Consider the following 25,002-nt stretch of genomic DNA (forward strand, 5'->3'; position numbering starts at 1 on the left):
AATTGCTCTGTCACATTGGCAAAAATGTACTTTATTCTGGCTTTGTCTCCAGAACTGGCTCCCTGTAATAAGAGCTTTCTGGTGTGTTTATCACAGTAGTTTGCAAGTTTCGATTTCCTGGTGACACTGAAAGGCTTAATGAATAGTTACAGTACTGAAATCAATCCATCTTTGCTTCTGACAGTTTTGAGTGTCCCGTGGTTGTCTTTCAGCTTTAATTAACAAAATATCAAAATAAAAAAGAACTGATGTGTAAGATGGAAAATGACTCATCTCACATTATGCCACCTGTCCCCTTGAATCTGTTTGTTGTCTCCTCTGTCATTCAGACTCACCTTTCTGGCTGTTTACTTACCTGTTTGCTCTTCCTTTGCTCTGTTCTGCTCCTGCTGTACCTTTTCTCCTTTGTTGCCTTGGTTTTTTGGGAGGTGTTTTGTGTGACACCATGTAAAATGAAGAAACTGTCTTTAAACTCGATACACAAGTGCAGAATGCTTTTGTGAATGTGGAAGGCATAGGACAGCAAGAAATAAAATGTGTCACTAAGGTAATTTTCCTTAGTGCTGTACTGTTTTTGTTACTGCTTCCTTCTTCTTCCTCTAGGTGGGCAGGACAAGATAATGCCTTGTTTGGGTGTTGGGTCCTCCTTTTCTGACCTGTTGCAAGGGTCTTGTGTCAATTAAACACAGTGGTGGTAGAGTTGCTCTGGGTTCGTAGTGTCTCAAATTGGAGCAGTATATGGTGACCAATATCCTTCTCCCCCTTCCCCCTCAGTATCAGAGAATTTTTCAGACAAAGATGTGCAGGTGCTGGAGTAATTAACTTTTTTTCCTAAAGATATGCTTATTCTGAAACAGTTAAAATTATATACATGACTTATTTTTTGTTAAAATACTTGTGTTTTGCTATAGTGGGGAACTTTGAGCACTTGAACTTGGTCAAATCGTTTTGTAGTAACAGGTTCAAAGTGAAAATCATAAAAGAGTTTCTAATGCTTTTTGATTTTTGAAAGGAACACTTTAGATAAAAAGACATCTGTATTATTCAGCTTCTTAAAGGGAAAATTTTCTTTTTATGCTTAATATTTTAAGTGGTGGTTGCTTTCATTTTTAGCAGCACAACCAGAACACTTCAGCTGTGACACTCATCTAATAAATGTTGCCCTATGGGCATTATTCAAAAGCTGTGTTATGGAGATTTCTTTTTTTCTGTTTTTGTTATTTAATTGGTTGGTTTTAGCAGTCTAAAGCACTGCATGCAGAGCTGACTGTGGAATTAATGTTTCTTCCTAGAACAGTGATCCTTGCACAATTAGAATTCTCTTGCTCAGCTGTCACCCAGAAAGAGGAGAGGGGAAAAAAGAGATGGGCATTTGGAGGTGCAGTTTCAATCCCAGATATACATCCCCCAGCTGTGATGAGATGTTGGCTGGCAGCTGGTCATACTGCTGGAACAAAGGCTTTGCTTCCTATCTGAGCAAACTAGCTGTCACTTTCTATTGCAAGCAGAAAATTCATTGGTTTTGGGAGGTGTCACAATTCATAGGGGATGTTTAGTGCCCCCTACCAGCTGGGTATCCTGCCAGGGCTTCTCAGCTACTGAGTCTGCTGGGATGAGTGGGTCGCTGAATGCTTATTTTTAAAAGTGTATTTGTCAAACTGTTCCACTCTAAGTACATGCAGAGAATTCCCCCACCTGTCCTAAGTCCCTGTGTTGGAAAGAAGTGGCAATTGCGTGTTCTGGGTATTGGGGGTATGAGAGTTTCTTGAGAACTGGTGTTTGTGGGTTGGTATCTCTGATGGCATCAGGCCCAAGCAAAGTCTATCAAATACAAAGAGGCTGTTTCTGGCTCAGGAGATTGTCGAGGTAAAATCTGTGAAGGTTTAGAGATGGTTTGGTGGGGTATCCCTACACACTGACTCTACTTGTCTACTCTGACATCTACAGGCCCTCACTTCCTCAAATGCTGGAGACAAGATATTGGTCTACAGAAACATTCAGTCTGACCCAATATGGCCATTCTTACACTCAGTTACTTGGAGTAGTTGTGGAGATCTGGAAGAGGCTTTGGGTTTCTATTTTCTGTTTATTGAGGAAGGAAGCAGTTCCTGTTAGGTTTTTTGGGGGAATGGATACTTACTTGTACTGCTATATTTTTCTCTCTTCTGTTTATTTTTAATACCATTTATAAGACTCTTTTAGGAATGGTGGTGTTTTGCAAAATCTACACATGTGGCACAGCATTATAAAAATCTCTGTTGAGTGTAATACAGCCAGTACTTGGAAGGACCTTTTCCGGGTACTGCTCATGACTGTTGGTTTGGGTATCTCCCAGAGTTAGGAGAATAAAGTCTGTTATTTTCTGTGTATAGCTGGGGTAGAATTAGGGAGGCAGAGATGCTGGATGACTTGCCCTTACAGCTGATGAAAGTCCTAGATGAAATTGCTCTAATTAGCAGGCAGTGGTACAAACTGGTTCATGCCCAGCCATAGGGGAAAAAGGCAGTGTGGGGATGAAAGCTATAGGAGAGGACACAGTATACCTCCATAAATGTAGCTCAGGGAGCGTATCTGGAAATACCAATTTCAGTGTGTTGATTAAGGGGGTAGAGGAAAGCCACCCAGCTTCAGCTGCAGCCAGCTTTCCTTCTAGTTTACAGAAGATTTTACTGATCCCTGTTATATTGGTTTCTTCAAATGAGACAAAATGTTCTTCGAGTGCTTCAGAACACAGAAATGCAACATTGTGTTGTTTTGTGTGGACTAGTAATGCTGTTGCTAATTTAGTTTTATTATTTAATTTTGTCTTCCAGCTGCTGCTGCTGAAAGCTCGCTCAGGTTACTGTCCAGCGTGGCCCAGGAGGTGAAAGGACGAGGTACTATAAGCTGGATAGACTGTGGGTACGTGTCATGCTCTTTTCCTTCTTATTTTCCCTTTCCCATTCTGGCTTTTATTGCTATCTTAGCTTTTTTGATGGCTCTGAAACTTTTTGTCTTTAACTGGACCCACATAATTCTGTGCAGTTTCTTCTGTAGGGAGCCTGTATCTTCCCATCTTCTCTTCCTTTGTGTGGAGGGGGATAATTTTTTTCCTTATGGCTGTTGTTACTTCTCTGACAGCATGTTTTTCAGCCTGAAGCTGAGAGCCCAGCTAACACTGCCTTTCGTAGGGGACACACAGAGTGCAAGCTTTTTTTCCGCAAGCCAGGGGAGGAGGAATCCCACATGTTGTGCCTCAGCTGGAGGGCAATGCAATTCTGCTCTGACAGCAAATGTTGTGTGAGCAGTAAGCCTGTTTACTTGGTTTTGAAGCATCCACCCATTTGTGTTTCTCAATAAAATGTGCTTTCTTTTAAAGACCTTCCTCTGTGCTGGTATAGGTTCCTGGCAATTTTTGATGTGAAGGTAGAGAAACTTGTTTTTGTAAGTGGTTGTGTGTGTGGGGAGGAGTGAACAGGTGTGTACTTTCTGTTTTGCAGATGTGAAAATCTCTGCTGTGGGTCAACTCAATAACATGTTGCTTGTGGTTTTAGCCTGTGTATTGTAGTGCCTCTGCAGCTTTGAGAGCTTTGCCTGCAGGTGGCAAGTTTCTCTTCTTGTGCTACAGAGGAGCAGCTTGCTGCCTACCTGTGTGTTGGGGTGGATTGCCATGGTATGAACAGATTGTACACACTATTACATACATCATGTACACTGTGCACGAATGTAAGTCAGCTCTGCACATCATGTGGCTCCCTTAAAATTTACACTTTTGAAACTAACCCCCATCCATCAAGCAGTGACCCAGAATAAGTCGTTGGTTAATGCAAGTTAACGTGGGTTTGTGTTAGTTAACCTTCCCTGCTCTCCTCCTGCCACCAGGCAGGTATCTCTCCTGTGGAGTCCTCTGCCTCTGCCTTCTGTTTGCACTCTGCTGGGCTTGTCCAAGTGCACACACACTTTCATCTCTGCCCAACTGGTGCGGACAGAGTTCCAAGCCATTTGTTGGCAGAAAGCAGGGCTGTTCCTCAGAGGTCAGTGAAGCCTGCACCACTTGCCACCTGCTAAAAAGCCAGTGGCATACCTCTGAAATCCATGAAAACCTGTCTCATTTCTAACGAAAACATTGATAAGTAATTTTTTGTTGTCAACAGTGAGGGCTAGCAAATAGGGTACTGAGCCAGCCTCTTGGCTTCAGTTTCTAATCGGCTTCAGTTTCCGAGTATGGACTGGTTGCTACCTTTTTGTGTCTTTTGTTTTAGGCTACCTCTGTGTTGGAGGACTTACTGCTTACTCTGTGTGTGTGTATGTGGCATCTGTATACAAATGCTGGATGATGAGGCTGTTCAGCTGGCCCTTCAAAATGCTGCTGTAATACAACAAAACAATAACTCTCTTCAGGGTTTATTTTAATTCTGGGTTGGAGAAAGACAGATTCCATGTTTAGGACTTCAGTTTGAAATCCAGAGAAGTTTTGTCACTTAGTTCAACGGGTCAGTCTCTGCTCCTGAGTTTGTAAGGAATGGTGATGGGGAGGGAAATGTATTGTTTGGTTTTGCTGTAAAATAAACTTCAATTCATCAAACCCTAATATAATCTCATTTTCCAAATGTTGACTTCTAGACCAAGCTTTGTTACGAAAGTTACTTTCAAGAAATGTATTTTCAAGTCTCTCCCATTCAAGGCTTTAATACTTTTCATAGGAAGCTTGGTACTTGCAGTGCCTTTCCTCTCACCATGATAGGGAAATATTTAAGTTAAGCTTCTGGTTCCTGTTGAAAGGTGAGTTAATATCAGACAGTGAAGCAGCCTGGTGAAAGTCATGCTGTAAGGGGTTGGAAGACCTGGGAATAGATTAGTAGGTCCCCCAAATTTTATTTGATGCCAATATTGCTACAATCAGATTGCCCCTTGCTGAGTGGCAGGCAGTGACCAGGATGTTGTAACATGGCAATAGGTGTAATTCTCTCTTTGAGGTAAAGCAGAGCTGCCTTTCATGTCTTGTTTGGGAAGAACCTGGAAAAAATAGCTGGGCATTTTTCAGAGGTGGACTTCTACCCCTTCTATCATTCCTGCTATGGGATATCATAATATTGTGAACTTGCCTCATGGGGCAAGGTGAGCTGGAAGACTGGCTTGTGGTAGAGGAGGTTTTGGTGGATGCAAAAAGAAACCCTGAACAAATAGTTTGAGCCCCCGAACCAAGTTTTGTGGTCGATTTGCTTGTTAAGCTTTTGAAGCATTCTGAAATCAATCCAGTAGTGTTGAAGTAGCTTTTAAACAATTTTTTTTTTCATGAAAGGTTTCTTTCCTTTGCTTATTGCTTTCTAAAATATTGTATATAGGTGGCTGCAAACCACTGCCCACCTCGTTGCAGTGGTAATACCAGAGGCTGCCATAGTGCTGTCTCACAGAGGGCCAGTTGTAGGGCCTGGACAGCTGAGTCCTACCAGAGTGGCTCAAACCATTCTCTTGCAGCAAGTATGATGAGAGGCTTATTTGCAAGTCTTCATGCCGAAACAAACAGCACACAGATGCAGGGATATTTACAGCACAGGCTCAATTTGTTTTACAAATACTGACAAGAAATGTCTTGTTTGGCAGCAATATTTAGCAGGAAATTTTGGCTTTGCTCTTCACATCCCTCTGTACTGGGCTTCTTTGCCTTCAGATCCAAGCATTGGCAAGGCTGGCATACATGCAGAGTTGTGGTTTGTGCCTCTGCTTCCCTGTGGCGATGACAGCAGTCCTTTTCTTTCCTTTTTCTTTACTGACGGTGCTTTTTTTGTTTCTTGTCATTCTCCTTCCCCTCGTTTTCAGGAGAAGGCAAGAACATTCTGCTGCGCAGACAGAGATCAGTGTGGATTGCTGAGTCTCGGCAGCATGGTCTGTATTTCATGCAGTGGAGGGGAGTGTGCAGGTTGGTGGCTGGAAGTGGACTTCCTAATGCTGGTTTGCATGGAAACCGTGCTCCTTGGCCTTGGCTTCTATTGTATCTGTGGTATAAGACAGAGATCAGCTTTGAGCTTTCAGTTACAGGTTGAGTGGTCTCAGGGAGAGAGGGAAGTTTGTTTTTCAGTATGATGTAGGGAAATACTTGGTTTCTTACTGAGCCAGTGTGGTGTCGAGGAGGTTACCACTTAGCTTGTCACTTGGAGGCAGGGTAGTAGAGATCCCCAGAGTGCTGGGGCTTGGGAGGTGCAGGACTGGGAATGCCATGTGCCTGCCTTTCCTGCACAGCTGGGCTCACTTGTGCCAAGTGCCGTGCTGGAGTGGGGCTGTGTGACCCCCTGCATGTGGCACTGTAGATAAGGTCCTCGTTCGGGAGAGCTCAGTCAGTTCCTGCAGCCAGATCGACACCTCCTTCTAGAGATGAAGGGGCAGCTTGAGAGCTGCTCACGGCGTTGAAGTGGTCACTGTTTGCTGCTGTGTGCTGGGATAGCATATGTGGCTCTGTACACAGTTAAACATGAAGCTGTTTCAATTGTGAATAAAAGACCCAGCAGTGATGTGACAAAAATATGTTTTATTTTAGCCTTTACATGTTTTAATTAGGAAGTCCTTGCTGAGGCATTTGACATTGAGTGAGTGGTGGTGTGTGAGACAAGAAAATACTGAATTAATTGTGCCTGGTGAGATACATGGTATTTGGGGGATGGAGCACAACGTTGCAGGTTGTTAAATCTTCAGTGTTCCAGAGAGATGCATCAGGCACCTTGGGAGCAAATGTTCTGGGACTCGTGTCTGGGGAGGTGCCACGTTAATAAGGAGCTGAGAGTCACAGCTTCTGTTCCTGGCTTTGCTAATGAGTCACTTCTTGTTACTTTGTGCAGTTACAAAAGGTGTATCTGTTTTCCAGGCAACTGGGTAAATATTGCCTGATTCATTAGTCAATGTGTAAAGAGTTTGGAGGACTTTGAAAGAAAAAATGCTGCAGCAGCACAAATGGGTGCTCTTTAGGGCGTTCAGATGCAATTTGAATGGGCACGTAAGAAAGCAGAAGGTTGGGCTATTTGTTGAATTATTTTTTTAGTTGTAGGCTGATAGAAATTTGGAAAATTGAAGGGCATCATACGGAGTTGAAAGCTTAGGATGTCTGCAAAAAACCACTAAAGGATGTGGTATTTTCTGTCTCAGAGGCTGGCTGCTGCCAACTCTGACATCAGGTTGGGGTTTGTGCTGCAGAGCCTCAGTCCCCCCAGTCTCCCAAAACCTCAGTTTTTTAAGGCCTGGTAAACAGGGGATAAGCACTGATGTGGTCAAGTGAAAGAGGAATTTTGTGAAAAACAGAAACTCCTGTCAAATCCTTGTGGTGGCAAGTAAAAGGTACAAAGTCTTGTGCCTGGGAACATGGTAAGGTGGAATTACCTTTTGAGTGACGGACAAAATTCTTGCTGCTTGTCTTTAAAGCAGACAAGGCTCTAGTCCCAGTTTGTGATGTCCCGAGGTGAGATTTTGAGGAATAGTCATTACAAAGTTATTCTCTAGCCTTCTTAAGTGAGTTTTGTGGTAGACCACAGTGTAGCCAAGGACTGATGTTACTTGGAAGAGTGAAACTAGTTTGGGTGAAGTGGAAAGAAAGTAAAATGGCTTTGTTGAAGAGAAGAAAATGTGTTTGGCAGGTTATAAAGTGCATTGTGGCCAGGTACAGCTTTGAAGAGGTTGAAAGTAGCTCTCTCCATCATGAATATGATTTAGGGAACACTCCTGGGTTCTCCAGTTACTGAATTGTCTCGAGTTTTTGTTGACTATAACTCCTGCCCAACTGTGGATTGGTATTTTTAAAAAAATACCCATTTCTTTGGCTCTGGGTAATTATTCTCTGCTCAAACTTGCATGGTTCCCTTTACTGTAGGTCCCAAACATAAACAAAGCTGTGTGATTTCCATCTGCTGTCATAGCGCGTGTGCTTGGCTTTAGCACATCAGACTGCTAGGAAGAGGAAATGCCATCTGGTTAAAATGTCTGACTAATTTTTGTTTAGTTTTAATCCCACTTTTTCTGCTTTTGTGTGTCATTCTTTTAGTCCCTTTTGTGTGTCATGTGCATCATTCTTGTAAGTCTCCATCCCCAATAATTACTTGTTATTGTAGCAGTCTCATGACACTTAGCATAAAGGTGAGACCATTATTTGGCTGGCAAAGCAGTCCTTTCAAACCTACACAGCTAAACGTGCTGCTTCATGAGAGAGCCAAATCTAATGAGTATTTGTCTTTTCTGGGATTTTCCCTAATATCCCTGTTTTTCTGTATTTTAGATGAGGTCTCCTCAAATTTCTAATTTCCTGATGCTTTGATACAGAATGGCTTTACCTCTCCACACAGTCGTAAATGAATGTGTTTAATGCCTTGACATAGCAGGGAGAAATTTCAGAAATAAGGCTCATGGTACAGATGGTGTTAAGAGTAATTTTGCTCTCTAGTTTTTTACCTTCATCCTATAAAGCCACTCAGAAGTAGGATTTATTCAAGAGAATAAGTCTACTCATCTTTTTTACTTTCAGCTGAATTTTAAAGCTGATAAAAAGCTTCGAAATTGCAAATAACCAGATCTAATAGAGAGAGAAAAAAGAAAGGAGGCTCTTGCCCTGGTGCAGCCTTTTCCATCCAAGCAGATTTGTGGTGTCTGGGATTTCTGCATTTTTCTACAGTAGCCTTGAAGGTGAAGGGCAGCTCAGGAGAGGATGGCTCATAGTGCCAGCCTGGGGGAGGTTGCAGGGGCTCTGTTTGCAGCTGGTGCAGGGGAGGTAAGGCAGGTGTCCCTCAGGAACACTTTGCAAGTGAGTTATACTGCCAGTGTGGTCCTTGTGTGAGTGCCATTTATAAGGGCAAACTGCATTTACAGCATAGATTTTCGATGCCTTCCTTCTGTCTCTGTCATAACCTGTCTGTGTGGTTAATGCTTATTCACATTAAAACCCTTTTATTTTGCTGTAACTGTTATACCACTCTGAAAAAAATCCTTTTTTAAGTAAGCTCTCAGTTCCTAACATAAACCCATTCAGTTTGGTGTATTGCATTAATTCAGAATTGCAGAGCAATTAACTAAGTCCAGAACAATGGTTGGGTGTATGAGCCTGAGCTCATCTGTTTCATCCTAAACTTGAATATTCCGTGGGTTTTGCTTAGAGTTACTCATTAACCAAATCTTCAATGTTCCTGCTTTTCAGACCAAAATGAAGAGTAAGTGAGCTCAGATTTAATGTAAAGGAAGTCACCTCTGTTTTCCTGCACCCAGTACTTAATTTAAAACATCCTCTAGCATCCATCCTCTCCAAGCCTGTGGTGCAACTAAAGGTCATAAATGGGTGTACAGAGGGCTGCAGCATCTGTGTGCCCATGAGTGATGTGTTCAAAACCTGTATTTTGGGGTTCTTAGATTCGTGTGAACTCAAAGACAGAGTAGTAGTCATCTTGTATCCTAGGTTGGGACCGTGTTCCCCTCTGCCATGTTGTGGGATGAGGGAAGCTGCTGCTTTGCAAAGAATTTGAGTGTTTGGTGGTTTTAGAAGTTCTTGCAAAGCCTTTGGTAGCTCTTGTGAGTGTTTACCTTATTTCTGTGCAGGTATGTGGGCTGCCAAGTGCCTCTTGCTAATTTATATTTCCATGGAAAGTACTGATCATTATAACTTCGTGACTTTCTGCAGGGGCTGGAGCTTATAATTTTTTTCCTTAATTGTTTTAGCTTGACGATATGATGATACGTGTTACCTTTTTGCCTTGGTTTTCTTTCTGCTTTTTGGCTTGCTCTTACTTGCAGTAAGAATTTATCTCATGGGTTTTAATTTTTGGAAAATACTTCTTTTTAATCTTATTTCTCTAGATCTCTGGCCTCTCTAATTGACTAATGGGCACAGAGAGTCATTTGTATTGGGTGGCAAGTGGTGCTGGGTCTCCACAGCACATGGATTATTCTGTTTGCATTCCTGGCACGTTCCAGGGGAGCGTTTGGAGCAGAAGGCTGCAATCAACTGCAAGGTGATTGCAATCCCCCCTTGAAGTGGGGATTTTTGGTGCATGCTATGGGGTAAAGTCAGGCCCTAAATTCACACGAGACTCTGTGCTGTTCATCTGCTAATCCCTATCTTTAATTCTTTCCAGCAGTATGTTTTCTGGTTTTGGCTTTCATGCTCCCCCATCCCTTAGAAGATTCAAGCTTTTCATCTGCCGCACTGTTTGAGCGGTTCATTTGTTCTGTGCTGTGGAAACCTGTTGCTATTGTTACTTCTTTTAGAAGATAATTTCCATTAGGAACCCAGAATGGGTGCAAAATGTTGCTTTGTTTTCCAAGACAAATCTTGTATTTAAGCTTCCTGTGCTCGTTACTTCTGCATCCATTTCTCCTGGGTTCTGTTCCTACTTTGGTGCCTGCATGTCCTTAAACCCCAGTCAGGAGCAGAGTATCAAAGTGCCTTTTGCACTGATGGCTGTATATGGGTTTTCTGTTCGAGTAGGTGTAAGTCATTACCATCCAGCTCTTTGGAGAAGTGCATGCCAGCCTGATGGTTTGAGAAGTGATTTTGTTCCTAGGAATTTTTTTTGTTTCTGATTTCAGATCTGTCTCGAGTGAGTGATACAGGAAGGTGTGGGATCATTATAGAGTATGAGGAGCATTACAAATTTGACGTACTGTTAGCAGCAGTAGTTGTGACAGCTGCTGGCCCAGGATGTGAGGGAGAAGTGAGGATGATAGGGGGGCAGGCAATGCCTGCAGTCTGAGGAGAGTTTTGATAGAATCAATCTGTTTTTGTTTGGTCAGCAAGGTACACAAACTGCTGTATTGTAAATGGATCACGCAGTCTTTGTTGGAGGGTGGAATCAATGACTACAAGGAACATAAGTCAAAATCCCATATTGTCCCCGACAATGGCTAATGAATTTCATTTTTTTATTTCAAAACCTTGTAGGAGCACATCTGACTACAACTGGCTGTAAATGACTTCCTTCTTCAGATTATGTGCAAATGCGTTTCATACTTTTAGGAGGGTTGAGGAAATTTTTGCTGCTAACACTTCTTTTGCTGCTTTTTTGGGGTCACAAGCTCAATTAGTTGTTTGGCAGGGTCTCAACTCCATGCTTTCTCAGGATGTTCATCAGTCTATTGTCTGGGGAGGGTATTCTGTGGAAGGTAGCCAGAGGGTATTGCAGAGGCTATGCATTGGGCTGGGAAACCCTGCTTGATAATTCACTTTTGATAGCTGGGCTGAAATTGCAGTCGAACTTCCCTGAAGTTATAACTGGAGTTCTCTGTGATGGTTTTCACTATAACATAAAAGAATGAAAGCACCTGAACAACAGAGACAAGAATGAGAGAGTGTGCTGGTAGCAAGATGACAGCTTTGACTGGTATACCTTCCGAAACTTTTCCAGTGTTGGGAGGCTTGCTTTATAGGCAGTCCTGCTTCTGCTTTGCCATATTCCCTTGCTCTTGGAGCCTGCTCTTTCTCCTTCCCTGCTCATTTTTGTCTCTTCCAGCTGTTGGGACAGTGACAGTGTTTTTGTACAGTCACTGATACAACAGAACTGCCATTGCATTAGAGTCTACAGGCACAGCTGTGATATAAGGGACTACTGAAGCATAATTTACATGGATTGTTGAGCCCTGTTTCAGATGGAGAGATGTACAGATAAAAGAGAAAATCTGTTCAGAAATTGTGAGCTCTGTGGTTTGCATGTGGTTACGTCATACGCTGATAGAGGAATGAGATAGTTTTTGTGCAGGCGGATTTACTGACCTGGTTACTTAAATCAGTTCTGTCAGCGTTTTTATTAATTACTTCTCTTGCGCCTGGAAACCCTGTAGGTATGGGTGAAAAAGAAAGCTGGGTGCAGTCTGCATTGCAAAGTGTTAGGGGATGCCAGGGCAGTGGTGTGGAAGTGATGTGGCCATACAGCACGTGCACACGCTGCTGTTACATTGGCAGCTGGAGATGTGAACCTTTTTGGATGGCATTTTTGTCATTGCCGAAGAGGGTTTTGACAGTCATTGTAGATCCTGCCTCCCCAGTGATGTGGTTGTGGGGCTGTATTCCCTTCTTCATGAAAGGCCAGTGGGCAACATTACATAATAATGGAAATAATTAGGAAGCTGCAAAAGATGTTATTTGTGCTCATAAAAGAGAATGGTGCTGAGGATGTTTGATCTTATTATGGTCCTTTGGGACCTGACTGGACAATATTTGAATTTGCCTCAAGGAGGGCATTTTGCACTTCCACTTCCATGAGCCATTTCTTACTTGAGATCCATCCAGCTTGGACTTGTTTTAGATTTAGAAACCATGTGGACTTAACTGCAGCAAAACTCCTGGGTCTTATTTTGTGTTCCTCCCATCTGGCTTTATCCTCTGTTCTTTCTCCAAATTACCTTGACACATTGCTGCAAAAGCCTTTTTCTCTTGTGCTCCTCCTGCCAGTGGGGACTGCCATCAGTATCTCTCATTGCTTCTCCATTCTTACGACCACCAGTGTCCAGACCTGTGGGCAGTCCTGGACAGGCAGAGCATCTTGTGCCACTCCTAAGGAACAGCTGTGACTTGTCCCCTTCAGGAGCTGGCTGCACTGGTGGTGAGCCAAAGGAGGCCAGATCTCCTTCACGAGTCCCTCGCTGCCCTCCTGCCCTGGTAACAGCTGGCTGCCTGTGCTAAGGGATTATTCATGCATGCTAACACTGACAAGGGACCCCAGAGGTTTACAGGGAGTGCTCCCTTTGGGCTTCCTGCCAGCTCCATCATGACCCCCAATGACAGAAGTATGTCCCGGTAGAGGAGATGGGGATGTGAGTGGAAAGGGATGAAGCGTGCACGCAATCTTTGCAACGCATGCTACCTTTGTTGTTGTTTGGGCTTCTTGCTTAGGTCAGCCTGGATCATTCATTTTATTCTTCTTTTTACCAAGCTGTCATATGTCTTCACTTCTCCAGCAAAGGCACATTTTGGAGCCCTGGTTTGATTTTGTGGAAGGGGAAGGATGGAGAACATGCCTGTGGGAGTGGAAGGAAGCCGTGCTGTTGTGCCACTTAAGGTTTGACCTTATTACCACATAGACAGCTGCTGGTTAGGTCCTTGTGGTATTGAAAATAGGTTGATGTTTTGGATGATTTTCCAGGGAGATAATGCTGGATGATTGTAGGACTGTCTGCAAGAGTTCCTTCAGCAGTAGCACAGCAGGGTTCAAATTGCTCTGGACAGAAATGGCAGGAGGCAGCCGAGGATGGCTGCTGGGGACACATTACTGACCTCATCCTCAAGGCAGTATTTCCTGAGCCTAGTGCCTTGTCTTGAGTGGCTTGGCCTGGGTTGGTAGAGTGCTGATTTTGGGGATAGTTTCTGGCTTTTTAGGTTTGGGGTTTTTTTTGGTTTGTGGGTTTTTTTATTTTCTTTTCATTTTATTTCCTGTTTTGGGTGTCTTGTTTTTTTGGTTTTATTTTTTATTTTTAGTCATTATAACAAACTCTTACACTGCCTCTTCAAGTGATATAATTAAATTGCAAGAACTGGAGTCCTAATTACCCTCTCCCATGTGAGAGTTGAGGAGCTCGTCTTCAGAGAGAGGCTGTTGGCTGAGATTCAAAAGAGACAAAACTCAGAGCAGGCTGCATCTGTGTTGATATTTACTCTTATTAAGAATAATGGTCATTACCAAGTGATATCAGAGTGTGTTGCTCTTTGCAGGTTTTTTTTGTCTGTCTGTAAGTAAAGGCAGAAGGAAAAACATCTCTGCCATTTCTGCACGTCTCCTTTTCTGCTTTTTCCAAATAATTGTTAGTATAGCATCTGAGCTGGTGGGTCTGGCATGTGCAAAAATCTGCACTGATGCATGAAAAAATTACTGATACATATTTAGCATTTCCTATTCTTGGAATTTGCTCCTCTTCTATCCCGTGCATCAGTGCAGATAGCTTGCATAAACAGGCTTAACTCTCAATGCAGTGGTGCAGAGAATTTGCCCACTAAATGGTAAGAGACATACTGGAGCAAACTGCTGCTTTCTTTCCTGTGATAATGGCTGTGCATTCAGGCAGCTGTGTGAATCTCTGCAAATGGAGAAATCTTTAAAGCAGGGCACACTTAGGTCCTATGTAGCTATTCTTAATCTTCTTTTTTCTTTTTTTTTAACAGAAATTCATGCAAACAGAAAATGAATTGCTAGGAGTTGAAATGGTAGGACTTTTGAAGCTAGCTGCTTACTCACAGGTATAGCTCAGTAATAATGCTTTGTAGCTTTTTTTCAGCTATAAACCTTGCAGAACGTTAGTATCCATTCAGATCTCTAAATGACACATAAGGGAAAATTATGGTTTAGACCATAACCTAAAGTTGTACCAAATAGGTGGTAGAACAGGCAACAGGATTCTTTTGATACCCATTGTAATCGTCTGCTTATGCCAGAGCAATTGTCTGCACATCTTGGTGTTTCACAGACCCTGTTGCGGAGGTTTCAGCATTACACTTATTCACATCAACCACCTAAGATTTGTCTTGGCAAAGCTGGGATAGCAACAGATACACGTGTACACTGGAAATGTTTGGGAGTGTCTGGAGGAGCGTTTACGAATGTTGACTGTTGTGTGGGCTGACTGTAGCTAAGTGCCTGGCACTCAACTGCAGCAAGGCCACAAGAGTTTCTCTGTGCCTCTGAATCTGTCTGGGATAAGACAAGAGAATGATCTGATACTGGTGTCTTCTCTGAAGATTCCTTGACGTTCAAGTCATTTAGGTTTAGCCCATGGGACCATTGGAGAACTGCAGGAGAGAGAAGACAGGATGTTTCTGACCCCTGGGTTTGATGTTGCTGCAGGCTTTTCGTATGAACTCCACGTGGCAAACATGGTTTTTTGGCATAACTCCAAATCCAGGGCATTTGTTCTGTGATCTAGTTTTGTTACAAGGAGACATGTCCATGGTATTCAGTTCTCAAACTCAGATCTCCAGCCTTCCAGAAAAGCAAAGAGAGTGTTTATGGGCTACAGTGATCTGAAAATGCAAAACTGACATGAATTCAGTAAGACTCTTTGGATAAATATGCTTCTGTTCAATTGAGATTATTACAAGTGCTCCTTCCTGGTGTGGTAGTTGTGTGCTTTGTTAGTTCCTTAAAATGCTCATTTCCATCTTCAGCATAATATTCTGATTTTGCTGCATGTGTCCATGGCACATTGCTCCTTATTTCCATGTACCAGAAGCATTTGGGAAGTTTCTGCTGAGGTGCACTCTCACTTCCAGCTCACTGTGAACTTGGTGTTTGTTGTTCTTCACATTTGTAGAAAGACAGCTGGAGAACATCGAGAGAATTAGCACCAGTGCTGGCAGCAGCACTTAAGTTGGTGGGGCTCTTGCAAGTCTTGCATCTTGTTGTCCCTAATCAGTTTAAACTTGATGGGTTTTCAGTGTTTTCATTTTCTAAATTGATTTATCTGCGTAAAAGGTACAAGTTGTCCTCTGCTGGGAACAAGTTTCCAAGCTGTTTAATCTTGCTGTTTGTCAATGCAGAGAACAGCCTTGTCAATGTGAATCATCCTCTTTTCTGTTTTGCTCATCTCCCCAGATCTTTCACCAGCTTCTTATTCACTTCAGCTTGAAGTCTCCTTATGGCTTCACTCCTACCCTGTTCAGGAGAGCAGTTAGGCCGTGAAGACCCTTTACCTGCCCACTGAAACAAATGTATTTGCAGTTCTGTCCCATGACCCTTCTCTCTTCTTCAAGTCAGCCTAATCTGGTGCTGGAAGTGGTGCAGTCTTATTGAGTTTGAAGACCACCTCCAGCAGGTCTGTCTGCTGATACCTCCCTCCATCTTTAGGAGCTGTTTTTACCTCTGCTTGCCAGGTGTGGCTCCAGGACACATCTTTCATACCTAGAATGAATGGGGTTGCTGGGCTTGGGGCTCCAGAATTTCAATTGGTTTTTGTTTTCTGCAGGACCTTTTTAAGGCTAAATGCTTGTGATTTGGACTTGGACATACCATGAACATGGGGTTTTTTGGCTTTTTATTATCTTCTGCCAAATGTAAAAGCTGCTCTTTCTCTTTGAATCTTTTCACAAACAGTGTTCTTTGACCACCACCCTAACAGTAGCATGGTCTTAATGAAAACTTGTCTTCCTAAATTTTATGTTAATCTCACAGGCAGAAGATCTGCTGAGGTCCTTGGACATGCTGGAATGAGCTGCTTCTCTACTGGTTAGGGCTTGGCTTTGGAATGTAAATTTAACACAGTTCACTGTGTCCTGACCAAGCAAACAGAGGAATTAAATTGACTAATGGAGCTTTTCACAATGCTTGTCCCACAAACTTAGCTAAACAGCTTCCAAATTGCTGTTAGTTAGAATTGATTGCTGATGAGGAAGCACAGCAATGAGTTCTCAGAACTGAATGCATTTGATTTTCTTTTTTGGTAACCTTTCTTCCAATATGTGTTTTTTGCAGTGATACTGAAAGCCGAAAATTATGCAAGAAGATGAAGGTAGATCCTAATTCAAAGGAGAAGGGAGTGGATTTACTCCATTATAAGTGAGTGCTGGGCTGGGATTTGTAGTTCATAATTGTTGATGCCCCCATTAAGACTGTTCATTCTCCTTTCAGCCCCATGCTGCTGCAGCATTAAGATGACTTATTTTTTATCCTTTGACATATGAAATTAATTGCTGTTTCTTCATTTTGCAAGCATGTGTTGTGACAGAAGTTGAGTTAAATTTATTTCACTGTTGAATAGAGAACACTAAAAGCATAAGCGGGGCCAGGGAGAGATGTCCAATGGACTAAATCTGCCCAGTGCACAGGGCTGATGCCTGAGATTTGAGCTCTCTTGCTTTCTGTCACTTGCCTGCTGGAATGTGCCTTGGACAAGTTGCTTCATCTCTCTGTGCTTTTCTGACTTGAGATAGTCCTTCATAATGTCAGTAGAGAAAGGCAAGTGTCGTGAGACAGCAAGAGATTTTTCTTCCTGAAAATAATAGGAGTGGGAGTACTGTTAGGTACACCAAGCAGCTGTATCTCCATCTCCAAAGATAATGCCTTAGTAAATATTCTTGTTAAAGTGTCAGGGAGGAAATTGTTTACTAGGAAACTGTTTTCTTTACACTGGTTTGCACCCTCCCTTTTTCCTTCCTCTTGTTCCTCCCCACCCCACCCCCCTTAAATAACTGTACTGTAAATTCTACTTAGTTCTGTGGCTTCAGCAGGATAATGATGTTCTGGTTAGTGAGAAGTCAGGAAGAGCAGCTGTATGAATTGCAGTAATGTTACTGTAAGTTAACACTATTCCCCACTCCTCGTTTAACAGGGACGGTGCATTTCATACTGCGTATAACAGAGCGGTCACGTTGAAGGTAAATTTAAATATTCCATTATTATTCTTTCGGTTTTACTAGATGTGGGTGAGACATTTGTGGATTAAAAACTGGTTTTGGTATTTTTTCATGCTAAAGGCATCAAAGGGAGGGGATTAATCTTCATAAACAGCTGTCAGAAGGGCCTAAAGGTTTTTGTGTGCATACATGTCTGTCAACCATAGATCCAGGAAAATTGTTTATTATTTAAAAGATTGACCCCTTGTTGAACTGGAAGGTAAACTGTAAGTTAACTTGCACACTGGTAACAAATAAGGATTTTCTTGTTTTAATTGCAAGGTGCTCTTTGTGTTAGTATAACTAAAAGTATTAGCTGATACTGCATTTTGATAAGGGGTTCTCTGAGCTTCTTAGATTTTGTGTTTATAAACTTTAAAGAGAGCTGAGTGGCCTTATCTTTTATCAGATTGTGGAACCACAGCTCCTATGAAAGTGCTCTGAGTGCATCAGGTATAAAATGACCTTTCTTCTTTTCTGGCGAATCTTGACATAAAGCAACAGAAGGCAACATTCTGTGGGCAAGGGAAGTGAGAAGGGGTGAGGCACAATATGAATGTGTAGATCCAGATGATTGTGGAAACAGTGAACTAAGAGCACAGTGAGCAGGCCAAAAGTGTGCAACTTCCCTTTGCAAAGCCCTGGTGAAGCACTGGAAGTTTCCTGATGTGAGGGGCCCGGCAATGACTTGGCTTCCAGAAATCACTTCTGTCCAGCTCTGATGTCCAGTTCCTGTTTCTTTTCCTCCTCCAGCAAACCCGGGTTCTGCACAGTCATTGGTCTTTTGAAGACTTGATGACATCACCCCAGTAATTCCATGTACTTCCCCTTTCTGGCTTGTTCAGGGGATCGCCGTGGAATGGAGGAAAGCCTGTGTGAGATGTGTGAACCTGAGTCTGCCAGAGTGGCTGTTCCTAAGTGCTCTTGCTCTGGACTTTGCTTTTACAGCCAGAGTTGGAGAGTATGTGATGGGGGACTGTCTTGGAAGTGTGCCCTGACTTGAATTCATTCAGTGTTCGCTTGAGGCTGTCATGCAGGATTTGTCTGAGGTGGGGAGAGTAGGGCCGTGTATCTTCCCATCTCCTGCAGTAGAAATCTTGCCTGGCATTAGGAAGGACAATGTTAAATACCCAGCCCAGTCAGCAACTGCCTAAACCAGCTTCTGTACTTAATGAGGAAATGCAGCTGGTGATTGTATTTTTCCTTCTTGGTGAGTGATGGGTTAAGGGAGACCTGGTAGCTGCCTAAATTTGGGTGATTTGAACAATACATGATGTGTCTCTCCTGCCCTCCATAAAATGCTGCAACCAGGAGTTAGTGCTGTGACTCTTCCTTACAGATCAGATCAAGTGGAAAGCACCTGCAGTGCTCCAGGGAGCATTGGGCTGAGAGGCAATCATAGCACAACAGGAACCAGATCCTTTATTCCTTCAGCTGTTTTGTGATGAGCGTTTTGCCCTTCCCTTTTGTCCTGCCTGCTGGGAAGCAGCAAGCAGCGTCCCGTGGACAGGGATGTGGGATTCCATTGGGGGTGGAAGAGGGATTTTGAAGCTCCCTCACTCTAGGTGCTGGAGTCTTTCTCAATTTAACTGCCCCTGTGAAACCAGCCACTAATGATTTACAGGTTGGGCAGTGGATCAGATCTGGGCAGTGGTCAAATAATTCAGCTGCGTGTTTGTTTGTTCTGCTGCTCACAGCTGCCTGGATATTTTCTGTATTTTTCCCTCTATTCCACTTCTCCCTGTTTTCTTCTGTTGAGCCAGTGACCTTTGTTTCTCTCTCTCAGCTGTGTTTGTCAGGAGTCTCCCAGTACATACAGAGAGCAGCAGAGCAACACAATTCCATAGTGTATCATACTCATTTTATGGACAGGTGGACACACTGAAGAACAGGGAGATTAAAGGACTTGTTTCACATCATTCAGCAAACTTGTGGCAATAAAACTTGGATCTTCTTTCCAGACATCCAGTAGACATATTAATATATGTATGACATTTTGGAGAAAGATGGACACAGCTCTGAAGAACTGTAAAAGGATTCTTCTGGAGTAATCAGCAATTTCATAGCTGTGGCTGATCCAGCTGATAGTGTACTCGGGTTTTTAGAAAAGCTTTTCATTTCTTAAAGTAACTAAATCTTTATGTAATTAGCAGAGATGCCCTTGTGGTTTCACTGTTAGAAAAATGAGGAATAGAGGATAGCTCAGTGTTCACAGTGAGGGGAAGTTACTTGGCAGTCAGAACCTCCTGCTGCTGAGACTTTTGTTAAGATCTGAGCTGTTTGGGGTATCTAGGAAAAGGAGATGAAATGCAAGAGAACAAAATTCAGTGATGCAAAATCATTAGGAATAGTTTAAAAAAAATTTCCAATTCTTTGCAGGAGGGCTTAGGATCTCACAATACTAAAAAGGACAGCTGGAGGAGATTCCAGTAGATATTTCTGTAACTGTGAGTAGCTTAAAAAAGGGAGGGATTACTTCATTTTTCTCCAAATTTGAGGGCAAACAGTGGCATTTTGGGATGGCTGATTTGAAACAAATAACTGCAATGTTAAAAAAAGAAGTTTTGGAACTTGCGGCTACATATTGTGAAAACGAAGAATTTAGGAGTCTGGAAAACAGTTTTCGATAGTTATTAGAGATAGATCCATGGACAGTTAAAAAGCACAGAGGTCCATATACAGCAGCTTGTGCAGAGCCTGTAAACTTGATTTCTTTTTGCCAGAAATGGAGAGCATGTGCCAGTGTATGCTATATAAGAACTGTAAGTACTAGTCTGTCTTCTCCCCAAGTAACTGTAGTCATCTGCTGTTGAAAACCTAAGCTTAGATCAGCCTTTCATCTTACCTGGAATGTCTGTTTGCATGTTGCTTTAGCCACATGATGTCTAATTCTCAGGAGAGCCACGATGCCAGTATCCAGGCTGTATTTATTACATGAGGAAGCCTTTTCTGGAGTATAAAGTACCAGGAGAGTTTTACCCTTCTTCTCAAATGGAGAAAACTCACTGAAGTACGAATCTGCTTAGTACTAGCAAAGGGAATAGACTAACCCAGTAAATTGGTCCTGCTCTAAACCCCGAATTGTTTTCAAGTTGGCTGTTGTAAGGAGTGTATGTGTGAAATCGAGGAAGGTCTTGTTATTAGCATCCCTACTGCGTGATACTTCCAAGGAGTGAGAAGCACAAGGATGTGTTTCTGTATATTTTTTTTCAGGTTAAAACCTAGGTCCATGTATATGATTAGCAGCTCTCCTGTTGAAACTTGCTTGTTTTCAGCAGCATGTGCTGGATGAAGCATGTCCTGTATTGTGCTGAATCGAGGTGTAAGGTTCAAAGCTGGCACAGCTGGTTACAGCCCATCGTGGCTCTGTCCATGCTGTGGGGGTCAAAACAGGTCCTGACTGTACCACGGCAGGACTGGAGTGAAGCTGGTTCTACAACACCAGGGTTGCTGTGCCCTAGATCTTGCTGTGGCCTCTAACACAGCAGCTTGGGACCACTGCTTTTCTGTAATTAGAAAGTGCTGTGGTTTGTTTGGCTGTTGTTTAAAGTAAGAGAGGAAGTTCTCTTCACTGCATGAAGAATTGAGCGCAAGGCAACGTACTGCCTGCTCCTGCCAGAAGACATTACACATCTAATTTTTTCTGTCTTGGCTGAGAGGGAGAGGCTGGACGAATTAAATCTCTTTAATCCTGTATCCTCTAACCACATCTGTTTCTACATGACTGAATTTGGCATGCAGGAATTCTTGAAACTAGCAGAGTCAATTACACTCATTAGCCATTCAAGATGTTGACCCCTTCTCTCCTCGTCTCCAGTGTATAGTTGAGGTCTCTGCATGCTCAGGGTGAGCAGAACTTGATGCAGCTGTCCTAAAGGTAGAACATCTCCCCTGTTTTGTCCTCATCTTTCCTTTCCCCATGTATTATTAGTCTTAGGATGTCATTTGGGATGTTAATGCCTCTAAGTCTAGAGCTTTTTATACTGTAACTCCATTGTAAATTACTTGATTTTATATATATTTTTTCCTAGCTAGCTCCTTTCCCTGATAATGCCACTATAAAATGAATTTCTTCTGGAAGTGTTTGTCACCCTCACCCATTAGGCCCTTCTTGCTGTGTACATTAAGTGTTTTGGTTGCTGTCTGGTGACTGATACATGCTGCCTCTTGTGATAAGACAAATCTTTTCAATATTAGCTGTGCAAGCAGACAGAAACATAAATGCAATAAATGGATCCTGCTGTAAGCTCTGAATCCTCCCGAGCCTTGCAGTACCAACTGAGAGGCAGGAAAATGGGCTAAACTCCCCTCTCTGTTGATAAGCTGCTGGGATATTGTACCACAGCAGCCCCACCAAAGGCAGAGAGGCAGCAAAAGTGTCTCTGAGACGGTTCCAGCAGTGGGACGTGATTAGGTGTGCTGGCAACCTGCTCCTAAGAAAGTGGAGTACACACCCAGGCTTTTAGATAGAACTGGTGTGTGTTAGGATAGCTCACTTAGTGCTGTGGCAGCTTCATCCACTCACTCACACTGAAGGAAGCTCCTCAGGGACCTCAGTATGTTACTGCTGTGGCAGAGATCCTATATGGGAATGAACACAGACCTACAATCAATGCCATAGAGAAAGCAGTGGGGCCGTTCTGAGTGGTGAAGAAACATGGAATACCAGGTATTATGTTTCCTAGAGCACAGACATTTGAGGATAAAAGTGATCAAGCCTGTGTTTCCATGTACAGCTGGAAATGGGGCTTAGTGTGACTGCCAGAATCGATGGAGAGTCTCTCACTGATTTAGGAGGGCTGGAGTTCCTTCAGGCTCAGCTTGAAAACAGACCTATCAAAGTATATTTCCTTATGGTAAAGAGTATATCTGTGGTCTGCTGAAAGGCGTTTTTGGTTGTATGTAAGTCAGGTAAAGCAGTTACGAATTATGTGTGCACGTGTACTTGACTTGTTGGACATGGGAGCTGCAGAATCCTGGAGTTTTGTATTTCCCACTTCTTCTGTCACATTTGCTTCTTATTCTCACACTTGAAACTGCATTCAGTGGATGTTTTAGGTAGGTGGGTCACACAGGGAACTGTTGGTGGATTGTTCTTCCTTTGTCCAAATGAGCAGTTTGATCTGTAAGTGTGTTTGTTCATTTGCTTTTGCTCACAGCAAGTATCAGTGTGCCCTCCAGCTAGTCCTGTTACTCAGATACGGTGAAGGGCATGGGAGCCTGACCTCTACATAAAGAGAAGCCTTTCCTACTGACCCATGGACTCACTGTGGAAGGTCTAGTACCATTGAAAGAGCTCTCTGAAGGATCCTTGAAGCTATTTCTCTGTGTGCTGGTACACTTCCACTCTGTTTTCCCCAGTTTTATAGTGGGAGTGGGAACTGATAAGTTTGAATACCAGTTATGATGAAGGTACACACCCACATGGTTCTGAAACAGGAGATTTGTGCTAATCTGCATTAGAGCGGATGAATATATGAGCAGAAAAGCAAAGGCAGTAATTGGATGGGGTTTGCATCACAGCATGGATTTGAGATTGGATGTCTCATGATTTCCATTTGTGTTTCTTTAAAAGCTTTTTCCCCCTGTTTATTACAGTCTATGGTGGCCTTTCTCAAGGATCCAGAAGGTGCTCCACTGTGGGAGGAAGATCCTGAAGCTAAAGATATTGTGCATGTCGACAGTGAAAAGGTACATTAGCTGTATAGATGTTCTGTTGTTTTATAAATATAAGGGGTGAAGGGAGTGTGTATGTGTGTATTAACTCTTAGTGAAACACCACTAGTTTGTTTCTTTGGAAGGCACGTTTAAAGCACCCAACCTGTTTGAAGTGATTTGACCAAGTTTGTGGGTTGTGATAACTGTAAAGTCCTCTGCTCCCCACCCTCCTCTGCCCTGCATGTGGTCATAACCTCAGTCTGCCAGCTACACAGCAAGTGTCCGAGCTTGTGGATGGTGTGGGGGCACAGCCCTCTTTGTCTCAGGGAAGTGTAGCAGCTTGCAAGATGCAGTCACTGCAGAATACAAGTAGGAGGTAAAATGCTGCTCTTCAAACTGCAGGTTGTCATTAAACCTTGGGTTCCCTCATGTGCCTGAGGTTAGGAAGTGTGGAGCAGGAAGAAACAGGATCTGGATCTTAAGGGCTTTAGCTTTGTGCAGTAACTGTCCTCTCAGTCTTAAGTGGGAAAGCAGCGAATGTGATGAAACTACCTTAAAAACTACCAGTGCCACCAGTTACCCATTATGTTCTTTCTAATATAATCAGCTTGGTCTTCTATATTAGTTTTCTAGTCTATAGATTTTTTTAAAACTTTAATTGATTGGACTCTAGCTGGTATTTTGTAAAGGGCTTTCTCAATTTTCTGGCTTTCATTTTTAATATTAGAAATGGTTATTTTGACATTCAGTTTTTTGTAGGAAGATTAATTTTTAATGTTCACCCTCTGTACTCTGTTACAAGGCTTCCAAGGGTTGCATTCAATTTGAAAACTTCATCTAGTTTTTCTATCATGCTGGTACTTGAAAAATCCTTTTCTCATGGCATCTCATAGGTTTGGCAAGGTTTCACAGTGTGAAAACCGAACTTGTTTTGTTATTATTGAGTCTGACTTTTTGAATTGCAATATGGATTTTGGATGTCTCAGTGAAGAAGGAATTTCCAGTCAGAGATTTTGCAGTGAAAATGAACTAAACCGTGGAACTTCCACATATTAACAGTGAAGATACTGGTCTAGGATATTCAGCAGATATTTGAATGTATAATAAATTCTGTCATTTTTTTTCAAGTTAAAATTGAGCAAGGAAAAAAATTGAGTCCTGTCTGTTAGGAAAGGTGAGCCCTTTTCCCTCAGATAAACGAGCCTGTGTTCTATGAATACATATATTAGTTTTTTAAAGTTGTAATACAAATAATAAGAGGTGTCATTGAGTATAAGTGTGTTTTTTATTTTCTTTGGTTCATTCACTAGGAATTGAGAAGACTTCTGAAGAAGGAAGACAAGCCCCTTCTGATGATGTTCTATGCCCCATGTAAGTAGCCCAGCATGTCTTGCCACCTCTCTCTCCCTTCTCCACTCAGAGACGTCCAGGTCTGACAAGAAGCATCACCTGTGCTCCACTAATAATACCATCTTGTGCCACCTTTATCATTCAGCTCCTTGTGTTGTTCTGCCTGTTTGTCCTCAGTTTTTCCCTGGTTATCCATCACTTGTATCCCAGTCTTGTCTCTTTCTCTTGTGATGATGACTCTCGCTCAATGTTCTTTTAAGCAGCTGCTTTCTATGATTTTGTTACAGATTTGTGCTGCACAAAACAAACACTGTACGCTGCAGGCAGAGGGAACAGTGCAGTCGTCAGGAGCAGAGCTGTTGTTCCTGCTCCATCCTAGGGGCATCCTGCATGTTCCTACCTGCATTGGCAGGAGTAACTCAAATGCAAGTGGGGTTTCAGGAAGAGAAGAGCACATTGGAGTCACTCCATTTCTTTTGTGACTTTGACCTTGTATTGCTGCTACTTTGTCATTGCATTGGCTGCTTTTTCCTTAATGTTGCAGATTTACAGCTGCCTTTTTGTGTTTCTTGGTGACTGCTGTGTGAGAGGCTTTCCAGCTCTTCTAAGCAAGATAGTGTTGCACTTGAGTTGTTGCTCAGTTCAGGAAGCAGGGAAGCCATGAGAGGGGAATAAAT

The 25,002-nt window shown here is 42.7% G+C and overlaps 1 protein-coding gene across 2 annotated transcripts in view; it reads left to right on the top strand.

The window, feature by feature from the left end:
• PDIA5 (protein disulfide isomerase family A member 5) overlaps positions 1–25,002 on the top strand; it is a 99,128-nt gene that overhangs the window by 11,951 nt on the left and 62,175 nt on the right. For both annotated transcript variants that reach the window (XR_004241367.1, XM_032115119.1), the window contains exons 3-7: positions 2,814–2,901; positions 16,398–16,481; positions 17,254–17,299; positions 22,916–23,008; positions 24,286–24,346. Coding sequence is in view for 1 of the 2 variants with exons in the window: in XM_032115119.1 (XP_031971010.1) it covers positions 2,814–2,901; positions 16,398–16,481; positions 17,254–17,299; positions 22,916–23,008; positions 24,286–24,346 (372 nt within the window). In the remaining variant the exon portion in view is untranslated. The remainder of the gene's footprint in view (positions 1–2,813; positions 2,902–16,397; positions 16,482–17,253; positions 17,300–22,915; positions 23,009–24,285; positions 24,347–25,002) is intronic.

Source organism: Corvus moneduloides, chromosome 7 (assembly GCF_009650955.1).
Source record: "Corvus moneduloides isolate bCorMon1 chromosome 7, bCorMon1.pri, whole genome shotgun sequence".
NCBI classification, from domain to species: Eukaryota; Metazoa; Chordata; class Aves; order Passeriformes; family Corvidae; genus Corvus; species Corvus moneduloides.